The following is a 24,215-nucleotide window of genomic DNA, read 5'->3' on the forward strand; positions in this document are numbered from 1 at the left end:
ATGGTTTTCTTGTAAGTAATGTAGTACTACCCGGATTACATGAACATATATACCAAGTCTAATTCCCTTTCACAAAACCGTTGTAATCATTTCTCAAATTTCTTCGTTTCCAACTTATTCCGGCTGCTTCGGCTTTGAAATAATTCGTATAGATGTACCGGAAACACCCACAGCAAGACATATACTGTGTTATTATGCTTTGCCGTGGATAGGCCAATATAAAATTAGTTTAATGTACAATTTTCTGGAATTATTTTGCCCTTAAATATCTGTTGAAATACCTGCTTTAGGGAAGCCATCTTCAGAGATATCACCCTAAGGCAATACCAACATGTACACTGTTGGTTTTGATCAAACCACGACTTGACCACGGCTTTACCACGACACGAGATTAAATTTCCCACGGTCTGTGCTAATTTTATCAGAATCCTGGGTAATAGGCTGTTCGCACACTCAAAATGTAAGTACTACAACGTAAGAAAAGGTCCGAAACTAGTGAGTACAACTCCATTTCTGAGTGTTCGCATTTTCAACGGAAAATCGTGTCATAGGTATGACACGATTTTCCGTTGAAAATGCGAACATTTAGAAGTAGCATTGTACTGACTAGATTCCGGCCTTTCCTTATACTGTAGTACTTAATTTTTGAATGTGTGAACATCCAAGTACCTGGTATTTAGTTAAATTTAGCACAGACCATGGTAAATCTAAACTTGTGTCGTGGTCAGGTCGTGGTCAGGTCGTGGTCAGGTTGTGGTTTTGATAAAAACCTACAGCTTACATGTAGGTAATGATATAGGGAGAATCCCTCTGAATATGTGCATACCTACGGCAGCCGTTTCAGTAGATAATTAAGCTTTTATTTATTCCAAAAAATCTGCCATTCTTCTGACTTTCTATCGGCCTATGCACGGCAAAGCATAATTCTGGGAAATCCATCCTGCCGTGGATGTTTCCGGTACAATTACATTTTCCATTATGAAGCCAAAGAAGCCGAGACAGGTTGGAAATGAGAAGATATCAGGGAATCTGGGAAATAATCTTGAGGATTATATAAAAGATAATTGGCCTTGATTTATGTTGATGTCAGCCCTATAGTACTGTATTGATATTAAGAAAACTATTCCATACGTCAGTACAGACCAAGGCCCCAGTACGACCACACCAAAGTGTGTTGTTCGACTCAGGGTGTATGCACTAAGAACTAAGTAGCACATTACGAAACCTAACACTAATGTACGTACCAAGGTTCTGGACTTGCTATTTTTGTATTGACCAAACCCTGTGTCTCGCCGTTCAACTGCCATTCGTATAATCTATCGGCCGTGTCCGAACAAGTGAACGTCGGAGGTGCGAGCCACCGATGTCGAAGACGAAGACTCGAAGACCTCAACCAAAACCAAACATACTTGTACGGACGATAGCTAGACCGTGGGAGACCTTCAAGGTGGGGCTAACCTAGAGGTACTAAAAAGCTAAACCGGTTATTTCTGGTCAAGCTAGGACATTCTTTGTTTTTAGGAGTGCTACTCATGGTGTACTTCATTAAGTATGTGTGGTCGACCAAAGAACGCAGTAATAGCTGGCTCCAATGTTTAGAATCCCTTGGGGCCCTAGATTAGTCGCAGCGTGCGGTCAAGCTTCAAGCTTCAAATCCAGTCATCCCTTCAACAACTAAAAAGTTAGGGCACTGTGATGGAGATACCATCTCGGTTCGTCTCGTATAAGACGCAGTGAAAGTGTACATGTACACCCAGTTCTTAACCCAGTACTACCAACTTCGGTGAGCACACACTCCAACATCAAATTATCATTCTCAACACACTCCCACTGACTCTTCCTTGTCGCCCCAGATTTTTCTTCCAAAAAAATCAGCACAACCAACAGAAAAAATCAACAACAATGAAATACTCAGCTGGCATCACCACCACCGCACTTATCCTCGGCGCATCCTTCACCGCCGGCCAAATATGCACGCAGGAGTGCAACTCCTCTCCGCCTACCTGTCCCGCGGGACTGGCTCCCGCGGGCGGGCCAGGATGCTGGGCGAATGTCGGGTGCTGCAGGGTGCCTGATCCGAGCCGCGATATGGCGTGCACGCGGATTTGTGCGTCTGGCCCGCCCAAGTGTGGTGGAGATACGTTTGCGTTTGCGAAGCAGGAGGGAGCGTGCTGGAGTTGTTGCTGGTTTTTGTGATGAGTGATGAGTGATGAGTACGAGTGGGTGAGGGGAAGGGTTGTAGATGTAGTTTTGTGTTGAGTTGATGCAGAGGAAACTCTTTAAATTTGCGGCAATGGTACACATTTGACAAAAAAAGAGGCATGGTTTTCAGCGAAAATGTGGACCATTTGCTTACCGGGCACGTTCAGCGCCAGCTCCTCCTGTGTATCTGCACAAAGGTGTCTTCAAGGTTCGGGAACACTGGTATGATTGTAATTGTTACCTCTGGGTCCTTAGAGGTCCGCAACGGTTGATGAAAGGTCGATATAGGGGTTACGCGCTACGCGCCCGTGCCGCATCGCGTTCGAAAATCAGTCGAACCGGAAGAACCCGAACCCAACGCCACGTCGACATGTGTGCCCATTCCTTCAAGTTCAATTCATATGGGTTCAATTAAGTTAGCGAGTACTTTCTGCTCCTTTCTCGTTCACCGCACCATCAGTGAGTTGAATCGCTCCTTGTCAATTTAAAACGGTCACTTGAATGAAACGCATACCCCTCTGAACCAGTCATCCCATCTGTATCTGTAATCGATTAATCCATCGGCTGTCTACGTTCCCTCTTCTCTCAACGAATTTTGCTGGGTTCGTTTGAATCTCTTCTGTTCTGGACCCTTTTCAACTCACCCTCATACCGAGTCATCGCGTCAAGACGATCAAGTTATACGCATCATGAATGATCATCTGAATCTCTTTCTGAAACTTGTAACTTGCAAAACAGAAATATTCCGATTTTGATCTCCAGAGCATTATTCTCTAACTTCAACTTCAACGAGGGACGTTATCGGTACTACCCTCTCACATCTATGATCTGTCCACAAGGGACATAACATAAGACATAATCAGCGGTTCGTCCTCTTCCCGCCCATACGCCCGTCCGCCGCCCAGCGCTTCGCGGGCGATGAAAGTGTACTACAGCCCACGGCGCAGCGCATCCGAAGACGAAGTGGAAAAGCATGCCAGAACTCATGGCTGAGGACGACGAGTGGTTTAGAGCGGATGTTGTGGGTCTGAAGGTAGCGCCCGGGGGTAGGTTTTTTTTATCACGGTTTTGTCGACGGCGTGCCCTGTCCAGCGGACCTATGTGAAGGTGTGGGATCTCGGGAGACCCGGCGACACACACGCACACGCAGACACAGACACAGGCTGAGGCGAAATTGTTGGCGACACATGTCAACAAGCACAGTTATCAGTTATATCAGGGAACACCAGTGACCAGATCAGGTATCCTCGTATTGTTGAAGTTTACCTCGGACTCGAAGTAGGTGCTTGGTTTGGACATACACACTTTTGGAGGGATTGGCTGACCTGGATGCGCCGACCCAGGATTGACATCTTCCAGATCTTCCCCGAGGATCCGGATCCACATTTCAAGTATGTCACCCATGTATACGTCTGCGCGGAACAAAGTGGGTATGTGCGAAATCCGTTTTGTCTGTGTGTATGGCGAGCGCGTCGTTTTTTTTGGTCGCGGTCGTGCCGGTGACGAAGCGGCGTTACCTGCCCTGCTGCTTCGAGGAACATGAGCCAGGTCCAGTTGGTTATATTGTCGTATTCTCGTGCGGGACTTTACGGATGGCTTGGTGGCAATACGCACCGAGACAGATGGTATCGTTGGCACAGTGCGTATATCTGCGAACATGTTACTCCTCATGAACGTACCGAAGTATTAACCATTCAGCGCAGTGCATTACCAAAGGCCACTGTGTTATAAGAGCTAGGTTGGACACTAAAGAAGCTCGTTTGTGGGATATACCGACAAGAGAGTCGTGCGTTGATGATGTGTTTCTCTGGCACAGTCATCCCACCGGCTCTGGTGGGACCACGACGCCACTGACCAGCAAACTGGATTGTGTGTAGTCTACAAGGCCATGTGCAGCTGCTGTCGCACTGGCACTGTGATGCTGATTCCCTGCTCGTCTTGTACAGACTAGATCCCTGTTTCAGCCAGTGGTATAGAGTTGACATAGTATTCATTAAATTGTAGTTTACATTGTTACAGCATTCTATTGGGTAGTATCTGGTGAGAAGCTACTGATCCATTTCTTAAAGCTTCTTCTGTATGGCGGCTGATTTTCAGCGGATGGCGGGACTCCTCTTGCAAGTGCTCCCATGATTATTTGAAGTCGACTTCTTTCCAATCGTGGGAATCACGGGTGGTTCGGCAATGCGGCAGTTTCAGGGGCGCCACCGCGCCGGTGTCGATGAAAACTTTTCTCATGCAGCACATAGCACATTCTTTCCCAACAACCTCGACAGGCCTCGGTGGTATTGATCTAAGCAAATTATAGAGTCGTCGACAAGAATAACACGTTGTAATTAATCAACAGGCAAAGATTGAAAGCCTGTAAGATTGCTGGATGGGAGGCCGGGAGCAGTTACTGAGAATCGACCGAGAAACTCCTTTCATCCAATCGCCTCTGTAACAGAGATTCTACTGATGATAGTTGTGCCAATAGAATGACAGAGCTGTTCTCGAGGCCGATGAACCCTTACCTGTGTCTATCGCGGCGCTCAAGTTCACTGTCACTTACTATTTCCGCGGACAGGCTCATTGCCTTTTGACCTTTGGTTGCCTTTTGTAGGACATTCTCTACCACCAGTATGGAAGACTTTATCAAGCTATACCCCTGGATTTAATAGTCTGATGTATTTTGGGCAACGCGCACTGTCGGCATACCTCGGCTTTTTTATGGCGGAGATCATGTCCATCTGATGGCTTCCTTTGTGGTTTGTTCGGGGTTGTTGTTGGGTAACTCACAGGTATGCGCAGTTTACCATCGGTTGCAAATATTTCGTCTATTTTTGACGACAGTTAATCACACTTCGATCAACTGAATGGTGATCTGGGATACATAGTCGATGGATACACGCTCTACAAGTATATCTACACTTCACCGCCAGTATTTTTCTCACTCATAGAGGCACAATTAGATTTTGATCTTCTTCTCAAATTGACGAGAGAAGGCACGGTCGTCTGGAAGCAGGATTTTCACAGCTAATAATCTCCGTTGAATTGCAGAAGCTTCAACACCAGTATGAACCAATCAAGTCCGAATTCCAATCATAAACAATGTGACATCGCCAAGGGAAGAGATAACAGCTGGTGAGATGTCAGGGTGGCGACTGTGGAAGGCTTCGTCGACGTATGTCAAAAAGTGACTGATTATTACAGACCTAAGAAATTTGTATATGAGCAAGCTCGAAAAACGACAACTGCCCGTCCATGTCAGTGGGCTCACAACCATGTCGACAGGCGACCTCCCCATTGCGATTCCCCTGGGATTCCAGATATCGCTGACTAGCGCCCAACTTAACTCTGCGATTGTTTTTACATTCCTTTCGGGTATGTGTCGTAATTGCTATCTCCAATTGGGTTTTGCAACCACAGTCGATAGACTGATGCTCTTTCTCTGACAAAGGGATATATTCGATGATATACTTGGGCACAATGTATCTTCAAAGTATGTCCTTTATAACTAAAACCTTATTTTCATGTAACTAATGCTACAACCTATCAATTTGTCAACGTGTAACTACGTAGTTTTCACCCTGCCAAAACCGGCACGCAACGTAATAGTCTTATTTTCACTGTCTCTTCTCTACACTCTTTGTATGGTGCAACTAGGCCTTCAATGGTACTACTCCAATCTTGTTTTCATTCTTCAGGGAGAGACCCGGGTATCCATGTTTATAGCTGTTCTGAATCGTGGATCCGTTCCCTTGTTTATACTCTTCCAAACAACGTTCTGTCTTATGTTTATTATTTCGGATGCATTGCTGGTACGTTGACATTGCGCCCTCACCATGTGTTGTAGGATTCCTAAATTTCACGCATCGTATAGATCTGGAGGTGCTACCATGTGTGGGGGCGATCACTCAGAATCATCGTCCTTCCTTTGATGTTCATTCTGGCGGAAACAGGCAAGTTGAATTATCCCATAGTCCTCACTCCGAGATCGTTTGCTTGGCGCTGACCACGAATATTTCTAGGGCTATCAATATCACTTACAGTGTTAGGATCAGAGGAGTCAGACGAGGTCATTCCAACCACATTCAAAAACATCACTGGTCCACAGGCGTTCGTATCGTTTGGAACCACGTCGCTCTGCACTGTACTCATAGGGTACAAAATTTATTCCTCGGGGAGATCAGTCTCATATCATGGAAAGAAGACTTCCGGATCGCCATTTAACCACATCATCAGAGTGATTGTCGAGTCAGCGGCGATATACTCGCTCATTCTCCTCGTGTATGCGGTTCAAGCAACGCTTCCCATTTCTATCGACAGTCTCTTGCACTCTCCGTTGCTGGTTGAGGGTTATTATATGCAGCCAATTACAGTTGCTATTGCGGTTAGTTTGCTACTATGCAAAGCTGTACCCCATGCTAACATTACTTTCGTTTTACTACCAGGGTATGGCGCCTACTGTAATTGCCGCAAGGATCGCAATGACGTACAGCACAAAAAGTACTGAGGTAGACTCGAACTCTAGCTTGGATTCTCGTATGAGTTTTTCGAGACGCCGCTTGGGAAATGATGCTTTGAATGACAATGAGATGAGATGAGTTTATGTTTGGATTTAATTTGTATATTTATGTCTGTCCCAAGTCGTATCTCTGAGCATGTGTAGTTTAAGACTAATGATAAATCCACGTCAATGGACGATTTACGGTGACTCATATTTCAGTCACTATCGAAGCTTCTTTTTCTAAATATCAGTGAGAGAGCCTATACAAAGACTACTCGTGGTAGTCCAAAATTCAGAAGGCACTTACTTTGATGAGTGTAGAGATGTCGAAATGACATTGAGTAAATTTTCCCACTTCTTAACATTGATGTTGTGATGAGATGTCAACTTGGTACCTTGAGTGATGGTTGTCGCTGGCGCTAACTTGGATCAGCCTTTATAAAAGCATAATGTGCTCGAAAACGCGGTAGCTTTGCACATCATCTACCATGGACTCCGATATGTCTCAACATACTCAAGTCGTTCTAATAAGTGCCGATCTTAATTCAGCAATCTTAAGCGCTTTTCTTACTGGTAAGCATCATTGGTGTATATTCTGACAAAATTCACCAGGTACTAAATGGTTACATTGATTAGGGATATACTTTATGGTGTATACATGGACAATGTATCTCGAATGTATGTTTATCTGTAGTTTTATCACCTTCGGTTATTGAAAAAAACCTTTTGGGAGTAGTCAAGATTCCCTGGGGTCCCTCCCGAAGGCTTAGTCGGGTCATCGTCCTTTCAACACTTTCATTTCTCTGTTTCCTTGCTTTCGTACAACTTGCACTCCAGTGGTACTACACCAACCTTATATTTGTTCAAAACAACGCCAGTCAATTGTCAATGTTTATGACAGTTCTGGATAGAGGATCGTTGCAGCTCTCTGTAATCTTTCAGATGTCTTTCTGTCTTATGTTCCTAGTATCAGATGGCCTCCTGGTACGTATACTAAATTATAAAGATGTCAAAAGATATATCATGTTAATGTCGTGTAATTTCAAGATTTGGAGATGCTATCAGGTCTGGGGCAGGTCAATAAGAATAATCACCCTGCCTTTAGCATTCCTACTCACACAAGCTGGCAAGTAATGACCCCTTAGGCATCAATACCGCTGATATTTACACTCAGACTCCTTGCTCAATTTAGGTCTCGCTGCAGCACTCATATCCGAGTCCGCGATCCAATCTTCTGAAGCGGCACCCACTCTCTTTAAAAGACTTACTGGTATCCAAGCCTTCGCCTCGTTTGGGACAACGGCACTCTGTACAGCGTTGATAGGGTACCGAATTTGCTCCTCCGCAAGTCCTATTCACACATCCACAAATTCTGTTGATCAAGCTCAAGATCAATCACTCGATCAATCACTTCTATCAGTGTGCGATCAAGATTCTAAGGCAGAAGCGAAGATAATCTACCGGATTGCCAAAATTCTGGTGGAGTCAGCAGCACTGTACTCCCTTATGACATTAATATACGCAGTCCAGGCTGTGGTGCCTATTTCTTCAGAAAAGCTAATACAGTCACCGCTCATTGTTGAGGGGTACTACATACAAACCACAATTGTCTACGTCGCGGTATGCCGACCCTTCCTTTACAACCAATGTGCGGCTTACCCAACTGTTCCTGTTCAAGGGCTTGTCTCCGACAATCATTGCCGCTAGAATTGCGTTGGAGAAGAACAGAAGGATAGATGGTGTCAAAGGTAACATGGCCAACGTCACATCAGGAATCACCTTTCGAAGGCAAGATGCCAGTACAGTCAATGGTATTGAGACGATATAGATTCTCAGATAATGTTGTTTTTCTCCCGTTGTTAAGTACCGTATATTATAGGTTAATGTGTAAACAGGCTGAAATTCTGCACATACCTGTTCATTGAACGATTCAACTTCAGCTTACAGTTATGAATTTTTGCCAGGTAGATGAGTATGTTTAGGATAATATTGCGAATTTAAAGAGTTCTCCTCTGATGCCAAATTATTGCCGTTTTATCTTCCTTCATAATCAAAAGTACGAGCAACAGTTCCAGCAACCTCCATCGGTTGGTGCAAATGCAAACGTATCCCCAGCACATCGCGGGGGCGATGGGAAGCATGCCCGGGTACAGGCCATTGGACGCTCAGGGTCTGGAACGTCGCAGCAGTTCACATTTCCCCAGCATCCAGGTCCACCAATGGGAGCTAAACCTGCCGGACAGGTTGGCGGGCGGAGGTTACACTCGCGTGAACAAGGGAGTTTTTCGTCTGTCGCTGCTGTAGCAGACACGAATAAAAGAATCGAAGCGACAATAGTTGAGTATTTCATGTTTTCTTTGTACAGATCTATCAACATCGTCATCAGAACGGTCATTAAAAAGTGACTAGTGAATGGGCACTCACTGGTGGATACTTGTGGTAGAGACTGGGGAATAATTTCGTGTTCCTCCAGCCTTTTATGCTGTGTGGTCTACCATGCAACTCCTTTGAGCTTAAGATCTAATGGATTCCTCCCATTCAGTGCGGCTATTATATGCTGCAACGCCGCAAGTTGTAAAAAATGACGTTGGCCCACCAATAGAATCCATACGGAAATCTAATTGGTGAACTTAGAGAGGTACAAAGACGCTCTAATTTAAACTAGCTATCGACCTTTGCCTTTGCCTTTGACGTTAGCAACTGGTAAAGCAAAAGTTCGTTTACTCAGGATCAAAGTTCTCAACCTCCGCTGCATTTTGGTCGTTCTATGTAGTCCTATGCCCAAAGCATTTCGTTTCAACAACGTCCATCATTCCGATTATCCCTGTCTCGGTAAGATATTCTATCAAATTCGTTTCAACGAAAATGAATCTTCAATGTACAGTAGTTATAACCTACCGCTCGCCAGACACGTTGGAAGCAAAGTCGGAGTCGCTCCTGGAGCCGAGCCGAAATCCATGACTTACACGAGGGCACCCAAGCTCGTTGACTCATTACACACTGCCAAAAATTTCTTCTTGCAGCTTCCAGAAGCTAGGAGCCAATTCGTCGCCGCAAATCGAAAGTAGTTGTTCTCTGTCCTTCCAGAACACCACTTGCCTTTACACAATGTATCAACCTTCTCAGCAGGGTCACCATCGACAATGATGCATCATTCCCTTCCCTTGACCAAACTTCAATCGGAACTGAGCATCCAGGACCGCCGACGGGGTCCAAACCGTCAGCGCAGACCGGAGGGGAAGGCCTACACAGATGTGTAGAGTTCTTGGCCAGAAGCTAAAGAGGTGAAAGTAAAAATTACAGGGTTTGATCAATGCCGGTTCATTTTTCAGATATATCCTATACATTCTGGTCTAAAGATCAATTGATCATGTTTACAATTTGCAGAATTGGAGTGCTCAGTGCGCTCCCCATTTTGCTTCATAACCTTTCTTTTACTATGACTAGGCCATAACAGGACAGTGATGTCGTATTGAGGCAGCCAATATGTGAATATCATTGTGGATAAGACGAATCGTTGTCCCTGAAGACGACAGTAACGAAATACGATGAACGACTTCCCTGCTAGGACATATTGATGCTAGGACGTTTTCTTTCTTGCTCCTGTAGTCGTCATCCCAGGTTGTGAGCTCTAGACTGTCAAGAGGGCAAGATTTTGAACAAGGGTTCTCAGGATCTGATCTGTTGATAAAATAGGGAAGAAACTCCCAGAATGAACCGTCCCATGTTTTATAGCCTTGATACCTAAAGGATCGTAGCACAGGAAGGATTTGTGGTCGACGGATGTCCACGTCGAGCGTCGAAGACTTGGCTATTATGTGGAAAAGCTGGACTGGATCATATCGTATTTGAGCATTAATCCGTAAATCTTCGAGGACCGGCGTGTTAGACAATAACGAGAGCAGTGAAACGTAATCCCATCCGTCTGCATGAATGATAATTCCGAGTGTCGTTAGCTGAGGACCAGAAGCCTCGACAACAGTCCGAATCGAGTTCCAGTTTTTGACGGAGCCTGCTTTTTCAAGCAGGAGCTGTGTGAGATTGGGGGCAGAGAACTTTGTGAAAAAATATTCTAGGTCTCCAGAACACTGTCCGATTTTGACTTTTCTGAGCGTATGATTGCCAACTTTTGGGTGCTTGGGCATGGTCATGTCCAAGTTCAATAGAACCGGAGCAAAAAAAATGTCAGTCAATTCACACTCCAACAATTGCGAGGCCTGACGCATTAGCTCGCGCCATTCGTTGAGTGATAACTCAGATTGTGATATATTAATTCTGGTGACTTGGTTCCAGATTATATCGAGGCAGATAAGTGGAACCCTTATCAGGCGAACCTCACAGGGACGCGGCTTGTGTCCATTATCTGTCCGGAATACAACGCGATCATCGTAGTCCGGCTCGATAGAGTTCTCGATGGATAAACCACAAAGATTCGGCATACCCTGCACATTTCCAGAAAACATTTGATAAAGTGCGGCATGAGAACAGGACAGACGCAGGATTCGCCAGCGATGTGAAATGGCGTTCAGTCCAGCAATAACGCGTTTGTATTGCGTCCGCCGACGGTCTGGAATGTGTTTAGGCGCTTCACATACCACAAATAGCGACACGGTCTGGTTTCCAGCCGACGATATCCACCTGTTTAGAACATCTAGTTTATCCAGGGGGCGGCAGAACTCCTGCAGTATCATTTGGATGTGTGTCCATAGCTGCGGGGAGGACATTGCAACGCTGCGCCAAGTTGAGCATATGGATGCAATGATTAGCGGGGAGTTGGTAATGCGGAAATTTCTCCAATCTTTCTGCTCCTCTAGGTCTCGAAAGTCATCCTCGACGTAGAACTTGAAAATCTTGCTTATCAATTCGTAAGGAAGAAATCGGGATATGGGGTCGTGATGACGGTTGATCTCAGTGCGCAGTTGACGTTTCCGAGGCAATGTAACCTGCTCATGGAGGTTCTGGTATTGGCTACAAAGGGAACAGCAAGACCCGTTGGACATTTTGCAGGCTTGGATACTCCAGTACGCCTCCGATGGTAAGGCATCGTTTTGAGATTGTCCAGGAACAGGGTGGTGTTCGGTCATTAAGCTAAGTGCGACGTGGTAGGAATCGATTTCAGCCGTAATGCGCAGCGGGAAAATAAGGTTACAAGGCTTCGGATAATACCGATACTCAGAGAACACCTGTTGCAACGGAACTCATGCTTGGATACCGACGAGATGCAACGGCAGACCTTCAACATCGTTTTAGCCTTGCGATAGAGATGAAAATCAAGAAAATGTTGAACATCGATGACTCTGCGGTGTGAGGTTGGATGCAGGATCGGTACGTCTCACCAACTTTTCATTGCTCTCATTTTGTATGCACCCCAAACGATGCAGACTTTCACACTCTGGAGAGGGATTCCGGTGTAATATCGCGACCCTCGTTGAAACCCCAGACCTTGTAGTGCGTTCTGGTATATTCCCGACTATCTTTGCCTGGCAGAGACAAAATCGGGAGGAACCGCTCGTACTCTTGGTCAAGAACGGAAAGCTGATGGGCTTTGATATCATTGTACTGAGTCGACTTACTCAAATTTCGTTCTGATAGGTTCAACTGGGGGTGCTTGGCCATTCAGTAATTGGTTTGGTGGTCATTCCGTTCGCTGCATGGGATTCAAACGTACGGGGTAACACCGCTTGAAATCCATTTGTTTCCCATTTACAAACAGATTTCCTATTTATTTATTTGCAGCCAATTCCTTTTCGACAGCGTCTGCCATCTCTCCCAGTGTCTCAAACTTCCAGCTCCATTTCTCTTTTGCGCCGGGCCCGTCTGGATCAACATTACACGTCACGGCGCTCTGCCTGTCAATCCATACGCTGCGCATCCCGAGGTTCTTCGCTGCGACGTGGTCGTGGGGTATGCTCTGGGCGACGGACAACGCCTTTTCTTTCACATCTTCACCCTCTGCCAGCTCAAGGTCACCAAACAGCTCCGGGTGTACTTTGGCGTACTCCAATATCGCGCGGAATCCCCCCAACGCGGGCTTATAGCACCCGACATCCTGCGCCGTGACTATCAGCGTGAAAGGCGATTTCGAACCTTTGGCCTCTTGAGGATGCCAGAAACGGTTGGGATTGGGATCGGGGTACGTGTATGTCCTGATGTCAGAGGTGATGGTGTCGCGAGTGGGACCCTCGGAGAGCAGCGCATGCGTGTGGCGGAAGGAGTCACGGTCAACGTTGGAAAGTACGACGAGCTTGAAGTGTTTCGCGAGCCGTCGGAGTGCGGCACAGGTGTCGGGGAATATGGTCCAGTTCTGGATCGATGCGCCAAAAGCTTTGTGCTCGTCGTCGCTGCCGGGCGAGGCTGCGGCAGCCTGTGTTTCTGCACCTGCAGATCCACTTGAACCTGCTCCCGCGCTGGAGGTGGCCTCTGCCTCACCTGGAGCCAGGAAAGGGTTATCGCTGGGCGCAACGCCAGATTGAGCCTTCAGCCTATCTTCTAAGCGTTCGTGCACTTTTGCCAGGAGCTCGCTGTAGATCATCTCGGGATACTGCACTTGCAGATCAGACTCGACTGAGCCAAATGCTGTGAGAGCGTCTTGGCGTGACCATGTTTTAGAGGCGGGATATCGCTCCAGCAAAGGCTTAAGAGCGTCATGAATTCCTGACTCCCAGTCCTATAGAAGAGTCTGATTAGGAACACCGCGATAGGGGCTAAACGGAATTCACGCACTGCCAATGTTCCATAGACATCGAAGATCAGGATTTTGTGATCTGTCAATTTCTTTTGAGGTGACATTTCAGCTTATGCTTATGACGAACAATAAACCGAGGTTGTGGTGGGCAATGTGGGTGTGGAGCGTTCGATATCGATGGCTAAGCTATGATAACATTCCTTTTGAGGTCACGGTGGTGAGTCAACGTCATTAGTCGCCACATGCAACTTTGGTGATCGTCGGTGCCGCTGGCGACTGCGAGTCTTCGCGAGCGAATCTTGGCGCAGTATTCGACTGTGCGCTGTCTAGGCTCATTGATTCCCACCAGAATGCAGACTGCGTATTCCTGGCGGAGATTGCAGTATACTACGCAATAACTTGTGTCTTCAACTTCGCCAGTATCATTATAAAGCTCGAGGCTGGTGGGATAGGTGACAGCTGAGCAGTGGGCCTCCTGAGAAAAGTTTTCAGGCTCTGCCGACGGGCTTCGACCAACCACATAGACAATTCTGTTTCCAATCCGTTTGTAGATGCCGCCAATCAACTCGTCTTCACTTGATCAGACGATGCGGTCTTTCCATACCTACCTACCTACAGCTGTTATCTGTCCCAGGTCCAGGTGCGTGTGTGTATGTCTATGGTCGTATATGCGCGTCATTCTGTAATGCCCCAGATCTCATACTCTTACTCATCCAATCGGAGTAGGAAAGTTGGACAGATGTGACGTTCGTTTTAAAAGGTTTAAGAGCAAATTCTGCAGGATTAAACCTCGAGTAAACTGCTTATCACCAGTAGTGTCATGACCTGAAGCCTCGTATACGCTATGCATTAGCATTGGTCCAGCTCAGAAGTGAGATACCAGTACGTCCATATATCTTTTCTGTATCCAACCATAATATGGTCAGTATAGCACCGTGGCCCACGTATTATTTATACTGTGAAATATTATAGCATACTGCTTGAATAGAAGGGAAGGATGGTCATACCATACCAGTTCATTGAATGACTTAATTTCAGCAATTCTAGGCGAGCAAAAGCAGTGGTGGCATAGTCGGCGACTTAGTCGGAATAGTCGTATGACTATGCGGCTTAGTCGGAAATCCGACTAGACTAGACTAAGTTCCCAAATATAGGTCGATATGAAGTCATAGTCGGGACTTTCCCACGTTCAAATGTGCACTTCGTCACAGATTCATAGTCTGCATACATTTTGTCTTTGGTACAGTAGCAGAGGAATAAATACCTTTGAGTGCACATAAATTGTAAATATACTATCAATGTTATCCTCAACACCATAATCAACATATTCATTTCACCATGTGCATCAAGATCAAATAGGTCATACAATTCTAATTCTTCATGCAAGCTTCCAACTTCACTTTGCTTTGCATGTGGGATCCAAATAGCATCCTGTAAAAAATTAAACCAGCTCATAGTTAACCTACTTTTAGGTGTTCCCAGGTCTTCCGGAATATTTTCTGGGTCTCCTCATTGATTAGGCAAGAGGTTAGTTGAGTAAGATGAGTAAGATTGGATTGTGACTGGCCTGATTGAGTTTGCACCTCCGTAGTTAAATACAGTCCGGATTTCAGATCGATGTTTGGGCTGATATAAAGAAGAAGTAAAAATGTTGGAGGTTGTTTGGGGTGGGACATCACCTCGCCGTGGATGTGATTCGCCGTCGGGCCGCTTACTTGATCCACAATCAAACTCCGACACGTCTCAAGATGGCGCACAAACTGCTGTAGTACTTATCACACGCAAAATGTAAGTAAAATAGATTTGAATCGTCTGGCATACACTGTAGGAATTGTTTTTGGAGTGTACACAATTATTAAAATTGTCAACGCAGATTTGCCGTGCCTCTGTCTAGTTGAAACCCAGATTGATCAAAGTTTTATTTTACACGTGATACTTAGTCTGGAAAATTTTCCATTTTTGGTGATAGTCGACGACTTAGTCGGACTCAGTCGACTTAGTCGGGTCCCGACTATCGACTAAAGTCGCCGACTATGCCACCACTGAGCAAAAGGGTTTATTTGGTTGCCAATTTACAGCTATTTTCATATCGATAGGCCCAACCTCAAAATATATTCATACAGTCGGCCTTGAATTTTTGCGTAACCGAGTTACATAAGGAATGCTCCGATGTTGAGTTTATGTCAAACTATGGTACGATCTGGCAGCAAAGCGTCGACATGCCTTTCAGTTTGAGAAGGGAATGGCTTTAGGCGTGCTGATAATGTGGTGGTATCGACATTTGTTCTCATAGCTCAACTTTTTGTAAATACTCATTGACGATTTTGCGAGTTTCCGTGATTTTGGCGTCTTCAAATTTTATGTTCCGCTTAATAAAATTCGTTGTCCGTGTATGTGTAAATTTAGGGAATAGGTCTATCGATATGAAAATAGCTATAAAGAGTTCTCGTCCGATGTAAAATTAATTTTTACAATTCCTCGTACCAGCAACAGTTCCAGCAACCTTCGTAACGTGCAAAGGCAAACGTATCCCTTCCACATTTAGAAGGCGGCGATGATAAACATGCCCGTGTGCAGGCTATAGGGCGTTCGGGTTTCGGAACTTCACAGCATTTTTCACCTCCCCAGCATCCAGGACCACCAACAGGAGCCAAACCTACGGGACAAGTCGGCGGGTCGGGGTTACACTCGGTTATACAAGAGAGTTTGTCGTCTGTCGCTACTACTGCTGCAGAGACGAACACAAGAATCGATGCGACGATAGCTGTGTATTTCATGTTTACTGTGTACAGATCTGTCAGGATCGTCAACACAATCGTGACGAAAAATTGGATGTGTACTCACCGGTGGGTACTTTTGGTCAAGACTGGGGACCAAATTCGTTTTCCTCCCGCCTTTTATGTTGTGCGGTGGTGGCCTATCATGTAACTCGGTTAGCGTTGAGAGGTAAAAAGATGTTCTATTCGGTTCCTAATGACTCTAACCTTCGGCCTTTGTCTCCTCCTTCAAGTTTAGCAACTCAGAATGCCGAAATTTATTTGCTTAGGAGCTCCATATTTCGGTCGTTCTATGCAATCCCTGTGCCCAATACCTTGTTCCAACGTGCTTCATTCGAATAGTTTTGTCTCATATGCTATTTAATCAAGTATATTACCTTCAACGCCAAAGGAACCTTCAATATACAGTTGCTATAGCCTATCGGCGCTCGCCAGGCGCCTTGGAAAAAAAACTTACGTTAGCTCCTGGAACCGAACCGAAGACAACGACGCCCCAGCTCGCTGCGTCATACTTCCTGTAATTTCTTCTAGCATGCCACTTCTCCGCCACAAATCGACAGTAGCGGTTCCCTGTTTCAAACCTCTCCCAGCGTGTCCTGACACAATGTATCAAGCTTCTCAAAGGCACATCCTGGCGCATCACATTAGGGCTTGAACGAGATATACAAATTTCTTGGTCAGAAGCTATACTTAAGAGGTGAAAATGAAAATGGCAAAACAACGTGTTGGGATGAATGAGAATTCCCATTGTGGTTAGCTACAAACAAGTTGCCTCAGAATGGTGACAGTGCTTGCTGTTTCCATCAGGAGATGTGTGATGATCTTTACCACACTGTCAAAAACGCCTAGCGTTTCGAAGGCTTGAGGCAAAATGCGCCTATGGCATTACATTATCACTATGTACTCGTGGTGGGACTTGGTGTTATTGCCACTACTTGTTGTAATCTTAAAGTCTTGTCGTTGAAGAGAGCAGAACTCTTTAAATTCATCACACCCACACTTTTTGTTACTTGCCAAAATGCAACGTAGATTTAAGAAAATGTTTTGAATCGATAAATAAAGGCAATAATTCTTGATAATAAGCAGCGAGGATGCTTGAGCATCTCAGTGATGCTCCGTACACATCAAATGTATGATTAAACTGCATGATGTAGTATTCGAACACTCGACGCTGCCCTAAACAGGCAATCACGCACACAACCCCAAACGTAGTAATCCACACATGGTCCGTGCGCTCTCGGCAAACCCTCATAAGCCCTTCCGCCACATCCGTACATCCCATACTTACCTTGATGGCGTGAGTCCCTTCACCTACCTGGGTTTACGGGCATCGGGGGTGCTTCATAGCACGGCGACCATTGTCCTCAGAGCGCACCCGCGGCTTGCATGGGCTTTCACGCACATGCACCGTCGCTATATTTTCCTGTCCCGCATTGGCCACTCTGGCTAAGCGGGCGCTTCTTTTTGGCTTTTGGTGGTCCTAACCCTAACCTTGTGGACTGTTGTATGTGTAGTGTCAATTAATTGGATAACCTATTAAACAAGTGTCACAGTGTATATGTCCCGTTTTGCCAGCAAAAATAAGTTTACGCTATGCAGATGTTAGGGTAAAATGAATACTCCGCCTTCCTTGTTTTCTGCTGTGTACGCAGCCGACGGGGTTTTCTGATTTCGCAAGTCGTTCATTGATAATGGCCCGGGATGACGTTCTGACCCTTATTTGGTTTATAACAAGATGTAACACAGCACAGTTATCATACTTACTATTGGCCATGTTCACAGTCATGGTGAGTACATGCCATTTGAATGTCGAGACTCGATATCTGACGGATTTATCATAAAAAAACTCATACTATGGGTTAGGTTAGGTTAGGTTATATTAGGTTATGGGTGATCCATAGTTTTCAAGTTTTGCACAGTCACATGAATGATTTGCTAAGCGCCTCAGTGGAGACACATCGATTAGGTCGGCACTCCTGCACGTCCACCAACAGGCTCCTCGAGCAACTTCTCCATACCACCACTGTGTACACGGCTGAATCTGTGGTTAGAGGAAACTCCGCTATGGTACATACACCTCCCGTAGTGTGCACTCGATGCTGTCTTACTGCCAATTGCGCGTTCATTCACAACATCGATTCAATACCCAAATGTCTTTCTCGACTCTGCGATGCCTGCGCAGATCTTCTCGCACTGAACGAGCAAATCGATGCTGTCCAACAACAACTTGATTCCCTCCTACGACGACGACAGGAAGTGAAAAGCAGGGTTAATCGCCAGCACGATCAACTCACGAATCGATTGCCTCTGGACATTGTTGCAGAGATTTTTCATCTGGTCGCGGGCTCCGTGGAACTACCAGAAGAAAAGGAGGCCTGGGGTATACCGAATTTATTTCCGACCGCTGGGCCTCTGCTCTTGGGCGTTGTCTGCAAATGTTGGCGCGATATAACTTTAGGTCTTCCTCGGCTATGGGCCACCGTCTGTATCGAAATAGGTGATCTCTCAAATATTCAACCAGTCGAGCAGTGGCTACAGAGATCCTCCAAAGCACCATTAGACATCTTGGTCTCCAGTGATGGCTGCTTAGATTCAAAGGAATATACCTCGATCAAAAAACTCTGGAACCTCCTTCGGCCTCATGCCACGCGTTGGAATAGATTCAGCTTCTTGGGAAGATGGGAGTATTTTTATGATTTATTCCACAATCTGGATAGCATTCTTCAGCTGGATACCCTTGAAATAAGTATAACCGGAATGGAGACCTGGGACTTGCCGCCGATCAAACTGGAACGCCCTCTTGGTCCCAGAAATCTCTTCATTGACAATGTGTCTTTGAGCCAGGTTCCTCTTCAATTCGCCAATCTCACCTACCTACACATGGATACCATACAGCTTGGGGAAATTCTGCACATAATTTGCCATGCGCCTAATCTAACCAAATGTATTATTGGAATTCAAGACGAGGTGATAGAACCCTTGGATTCGGGGATGCATTATCCATTGCCTTCGGGTCCTATCGTACACCGATCGCTCAAATTTGTAGAAATGGATTTGGACACTGAGGACCTACTCGTACATCTCACTCTCCCTTCACTGGAGACATTTGAGTGTGAATGTTACTCGTCGCCGGAAACTTTGGACAAAATCGCTGAATTCATGGCACGATCTGCACCCACACTTAATAAATTTCTATTCAATGCAAGCCAGGGTCCCCTTCCACCCCTCTGGTATGAACGCCTTGGAGGCATCACACACCTGTGCTTGTACCTCTATGGAGACCCGGAAAATGAAAGTATAGGATGCGACTTTCTTCGTGCTTTGACCGATACATCAGCCAACGCGGTCCTTCCACACCTACAGGAGATAAATATCGGCACCTTTGACATGTCGGACCTCCTTTGGTCAAAACTATGCGAAGCTGTTATTGCTCGGGGGAAATGCGCTTCGATCATACAGGATGACGTTGGGGATGGTTATGCACAGGCGTTGGGATCAGTCTGGGTTCATGTAATGTACGACGACATTGTCCGCGCACTACACCAGATTTCACAGCCGGACGTTGCGTCATCGATTGAGCGTATTAGGGCTTCAGGCGTTCGATTTGAGGTTGTGGACAAAAACAACATCGATATGGTATTCTGTGCTTCTCGCCTCGTCGTAAATTCGTTGTTGCCCTTTTCAAGGGAATTGACGTTCCCTTTCTATTGATGCACCAAAAATATTTATATTTTACGAAAAATATGACCACCGAGCTGTTGTTGAACGTAATAGAAGAGTCTCAAAACGCAAGGTGCGAGGTTGGTCGCTGTACTGGACTTGTTCTTATTATCAGTATTTGCCCGGGTAGATTAATCCGAAATTTCCCTCTTCACTCGACTGAGTCATGATTTAAAAGTGCCTTATACATATGCATCCGTATCGTATACATGCCATGAAAACCACTGTGACCTTACGGCTCCTGAGTGAGGTTACAGAGGTTACACCCTGCCTGATTTGAGTGGCAAGTTTTATGAAACACGTATACTCCGGCATCCAGGTAGACCACGTAGCGCTCACCCTCCAGCCCTCAACTACACAGCATACACCGCACTGCGTGGCAAGTGCGCGTCTGGCTTCCCCAGATAACCATGCGGCAGGCACACCTCTGCAGATTTTATTGCCTCCCTAGGTTTTGATACCAGTGACTTTGAATTCAATGGCAATATTCAATTCATGACCAACCAACTTTTCTTCAGAGGCTAAAAGTTAGGGACTAAATGCTACGACCTCGCGTATCTAACGACAACTAGAACCATATAGTACCTGGCCAGGGTTGCCAATGGTTTGGAGGTAAATGGTTCTAGGCTGCAAACTAGTAGACTTGGTAAGCGAATTATTTCTGCAAGGTCATGCATGGAGGGATATAGTTGTTGTACAAGTTGTACTTAACTTATATATGGTACCGGCAGGTGCATACGGCACATATGGATGCGGCAGACTCCGCATCTGAGTTGGGCCAATGAACGCGAGGGATATCTATCTTGTTTCCCGTCGACAAACGAACTAAGGTAGCTTCCGAGAAAGATCAATAGTAGTACGTCAGGTAAAGGTATCTGCGATGTATGTGGAGTGAGAGAAGGCGAGAAAAAAACGAGAAGTCTAACGGTCTGAACTTGGAACCAGCAGAAAACCAAGAAGGCGACATCTAGCCTTCTTATTGGCACATTCGTATAATCAATATAGGCAGTTTTTGAGTGAATGAACGTCGGAGTTCCGAGTCACCGACGTTGAATTCGACGCCTAAAGGCCAAAATGGTTCTGATAGATGGCTGCTCTTGGATGACTTGAAGGTTCTTCGCAAACATAAGCATGGATATGTCAGTCCAAGCAATATTACTTACCACTGTAACAGCGGTTGGTATCATATCTTCAAATTTTTTTGGAGTATTCATGATACACCACTGGGTGTGGCCGACCGCTAAGCGCCGTTGAAAGTTGTTGCATCCGTTGCTATTATGGTCATATGATAGCCCATCTTCGTTGTTCAGAATTCTTAGAACCTTGGATTAGTTACTGGAAACAGACCAACCTAGTCAAGCTCAAGGGAGCTAGTGACTACCGCGCACCGTTGAGATTCCAGCCCGAACAATCCAATTTAAAAGGCAGAGTGATTGTAAGTGAATACTCCAGTTCTTGACCACAAGTACTACTTACATCGGTGAGTGTACATCACAGAGTTACCATGCGACATGCTGAGCCTGTCCGTTTATTCAAAGATTGAACATCGACGTTGACAAAAGCAACAATGAAATACTCAGCTATCGTCGCCTCGGCTCTGGCATTTGCATCTGTTGCTGCCGCTTCAGAGGATGCAGTCTGCACGAAAGAATGCAACTTTTCCCCGCCCACCTGTCCAGCTGGTTTAGCTCCAGGGGGGGTCCTGGATGCTGGGGAAATGTAGGCTGCTGCGATGTTCGAGACCCAGAGCGCAAGATGGCCTGCACATACATTTGTGCAAATGGCCCACCGTCATGCACGGGAGATACTTTTGCGTTCGCAAGCGCCGAAGGAGCATGCTGGAGTTGCTGCCGGTACCTGTAAAAATTGCCAGCTCGGATTGCAGTTCAAAATTGCAGTACTATTTTCGCTTCAGAGGATGACTCTTTAAATTGACAAATATATCATAAAAAATTTTGCAACACATTGAACGGACAAACCTTAGTGACGCCTAAATTCCTTCGATTCAGACAAAAGGATAGAAGGTCATTCATTCAGCACAAATGAAGACTTTGGGCAGGTTGGGCATGGCCGCATGTTTCAGTGAATCAATGTAAGTCAGCCACCTTACTATGCTACCGTTAATATGTTATATATATACTGTCAGTGATTAAGAAACATATCGTTTCTTATTAATCAGTTCTTTTGCCTTACTATTCCTATGGCCGTGGACGGTAAAAGCGAAAAAAGAAATGACCATACTCTCAGACCTGAGAGATATTTTTAGCATCTATGAGCTAGATTCCAGTCGGAGTAAAATCCGGAAGGCTGCATGTATTAGGAGAACTGTGTACAGATGCGTTTGAATACTTCTTACCCTCCACGCACAGAGTAGGTGCTAGAGTTGTTGTGCATATTTGTATCTATTACTTCCCCAAGTACATTACAGTTTAAAGTTGGGAGTATATACTTCAGGGAAAAACACTTGGAATAGATTGAAAGCTGTATATCACCTGAACAGGGGCGTTGATAATAGGCGCCGGTGGTAGTTATGACATCATTCTCAACGTGTTGACCATAATGAGGCAGTAACATTCATGTCTGCAGTATTTCTACAAGTTTCTTTTACTATCTTCCTCGTAGAGGTTGTGAAAAGGGACACTGGTATCCATCGCTTCTTGTTAAAAAACGAGCTAATAGGAGTAAATCATAAATGTGCAAGCAATGGAAAACCAGGTTTGTCAAGGCAGAGGTATTCGGGACGGTGAATGGTAAAAAAGTCAGGATTTTGACATTAGATTCAGCAGAATGCGTTCGTGGCGTATGATCCGCCTTCGATTATGACGTGTATACATAATGTGACCCTGACCAAACCGACTTCTGTGTTCCGACTGGTCTCGAATGCGACGGACAAGTTACATAAAGAATATTAAATAGATCATTGACCTATTGGATGACTTTAATTACACCGTCAAAACTCCAAAAAGAACGATTAATTTGCTATGCCAGTACCTGGCATGCTCTAGGTAGAATCTTGCTGCGTTCACACGGGGTGCCATTTTCGCACGGGGTGACGATCAAAACACTGGTGGATCACGTGTGCTTAAGCATTTTGGGTCCCCACCAGTACAAAGGGGAGCAAGCTCCCCAATAACATATATTCAGGGAAATTTGTATCATAGTGGCCACTGGATATGGATTGAACTGATGTTTCTGAAAGAATACCTAAGCGCTTAGACTTGGAAGTTGGAAACTGTGCAAATTCCCCAGCATGTGCGTCCCATCTTTATTCGGGTCATCTGTGTTCTAATGTACCAAAATTATCGTCTAGAAGCTTATGGCATTGCATTTTATCATTATGTATTTGCGGTGAGCCGAAAATCCATTGAGCTTAGACGTAAAGGAAGTAAATAATAGGGGCACCACGCAACATAAAAGGCTGGAGGAAGGCGACTGTATGCCCCAGTCTTGACCTCAAGTACTGCCCGCACCGGTGAGTCCATATCCCAGAATTTTACTCATCAATTTCAAGATCGATGCTGACACACTCACATAAGAATTCGCGTCGACGTTTATCGAAGCAACAATGAAATACTCAGCTATCGTCGTCTCGGTTCTTGCCTTTGCCTCTGTTGCAATAGCTTCAGAGGAGGCTAAAGAAAATCTCTGCATTTCTCAATGCCAACAGCCTTCTCCGCCGGTCTGCGCCCCAGGTTTGGCTCCCCAGGGGAGTGCTGGATGCTGGAACAATGTAGATTGCTGCGATGTCCCTGACCCCAATCAAATTGCATGCATGCAGCACTGTGCAGATAGTCCACCCGAATGTAGTGGGGACAAGTTTCCGTTCGCCCCATCCGAAGGAGAATGCTGGCGCTGCTGCTGGCACCTGTGAAGTTGACTAGCCTTCGTGATTCAAAGTTTTAGTTTAACCTTGTTTCAAAATATCCATAATTCTTCAAATTCGCTAATTTCCGTATCCCAAACGTCTCCTTACCCGAATTTACCTTGCACATCGAAAATGCAGCTAAAGGAATGGATTGACATTGCATGTGGAATGAAAGTAGGCAAGACGAGAACGTGAATTACCACAATCTGTCATGTAACCAACCGGAAGGCCAAGGTGACATTTAGCCCTTTGGCTGGAAGTCGTACCGAACGTCGTTCGTTGTTCCGAGTCACTTGTATTGAATATGACGGTAAAAATGGTTCTTGGACAGAGAATAGATGGTTACCCATGGCATGACTTGGAGTTGGAGGTTCTTCGTAGACATAAGCCTAGATATGTTAGCCTAAGCTATATCATTCACCGCCGTAACAGCGATTTTCAATGAAACTTGATATTTTCGGAGTATTCACGGTGCAC

The 24,215-nt window shown here is 45.5% G+C and overlaps 4 protein-coding genes across 4 annotated transcripts; 2 read left to right on the top strand and 2 right to left on the bottom strand.

Annotated features, from left to right (window-relative positions):
• Window positions 1-5,465: 5,465 nt before the first annotated feature.
• JR316_0008760 (uncharacterized protein) lies at window positions 5,466-8,519 on the top strand (the record flags this gene model as incomplete). The annotated part of the gene is made up of 5 exons (XM_047894473.1): window positions 5,466-5,565; window positions 6,213-6,574; window positions 6,636-6,726; window positions 7,866-8,311; window positions 8,370-8,519. The coding sequence occupies 5 exons, from the start codon at window positions 5,466-5,468 to the stop codon at window positions 8,517-8,519; spliced, it is 1,149 nt and encodes a 382-aa protein (XP_047745932.1).
• Window positions 8,520-10,134: 1,615 nt separating this feature from the next.
• JR316_0008761 (uncharacterized protein) lies at window positions 10,135-11,775 on the bottom strand (the record flags this gene model as incomplete). Its single annotated transcript, XM_047894474.1, has 1 exon — window positions 10,135-11,775. One exon carries the CDS (start codon window positions 11,773-11,775, stop codon window positions 10,135-10,137), a length of 1,641 nt encoding a protein of 546 aa, XP_047745933.1.
• Window positions 11,776-12,413: 638 nt separating this feature from the next.
• JR316_0008762 (uncharacterized protein) lies at window positions 12,414-13,480 on the bottom strand (the record flags this gene model as incomplete). Its single annotated transcript, XM_047894475.1, has 2 exons — window positions 12,414-13,358; window positions 13,415-13,480. The coding sequence occupies 2 exons, from the start codon at window positions 13,478-13,480 to the stop codon at window positions 12,414-12,416; spliced, it is 1,011 nt and encodes a 336-aa protein (XP_047745934.1).
• A 4,596-nt stretch (window positions 13,481-18,076) lies between these two features.
• On the top strand, window positions 18,077-19,864 carry JR316_0008763 (uncharacterized protein; the record flags this gene model as incomplete). Its single annotated transcript, XM_047894476.1, has 1 exon — window positions 18,077-19,864. One exon carries the CDS (start codon window positions 18,077-18,079, stop codon window positions 19,862-19,864), a length of 1,788 nt encoding a protein of 595 aa, XP_047745935.1.
• Window positions 19,865-24,215: the final 4,351 nt, after the last annotated feature.

Source organism: Psilocybe cubensis, chromosome 8, assembly GCF_017499595.1.
Source record: "Psilocybe cubensis strain MGC-MH-2018 chromosome 8, whole genome shotgun sequence".
Taxonomy (NCBI): Eukaryota; Fungi; Basidiomycota; class Agaricomycetes; order Agaricales; family Agrocybaceae; genus Psilocybe; species Psilocybe cubensis.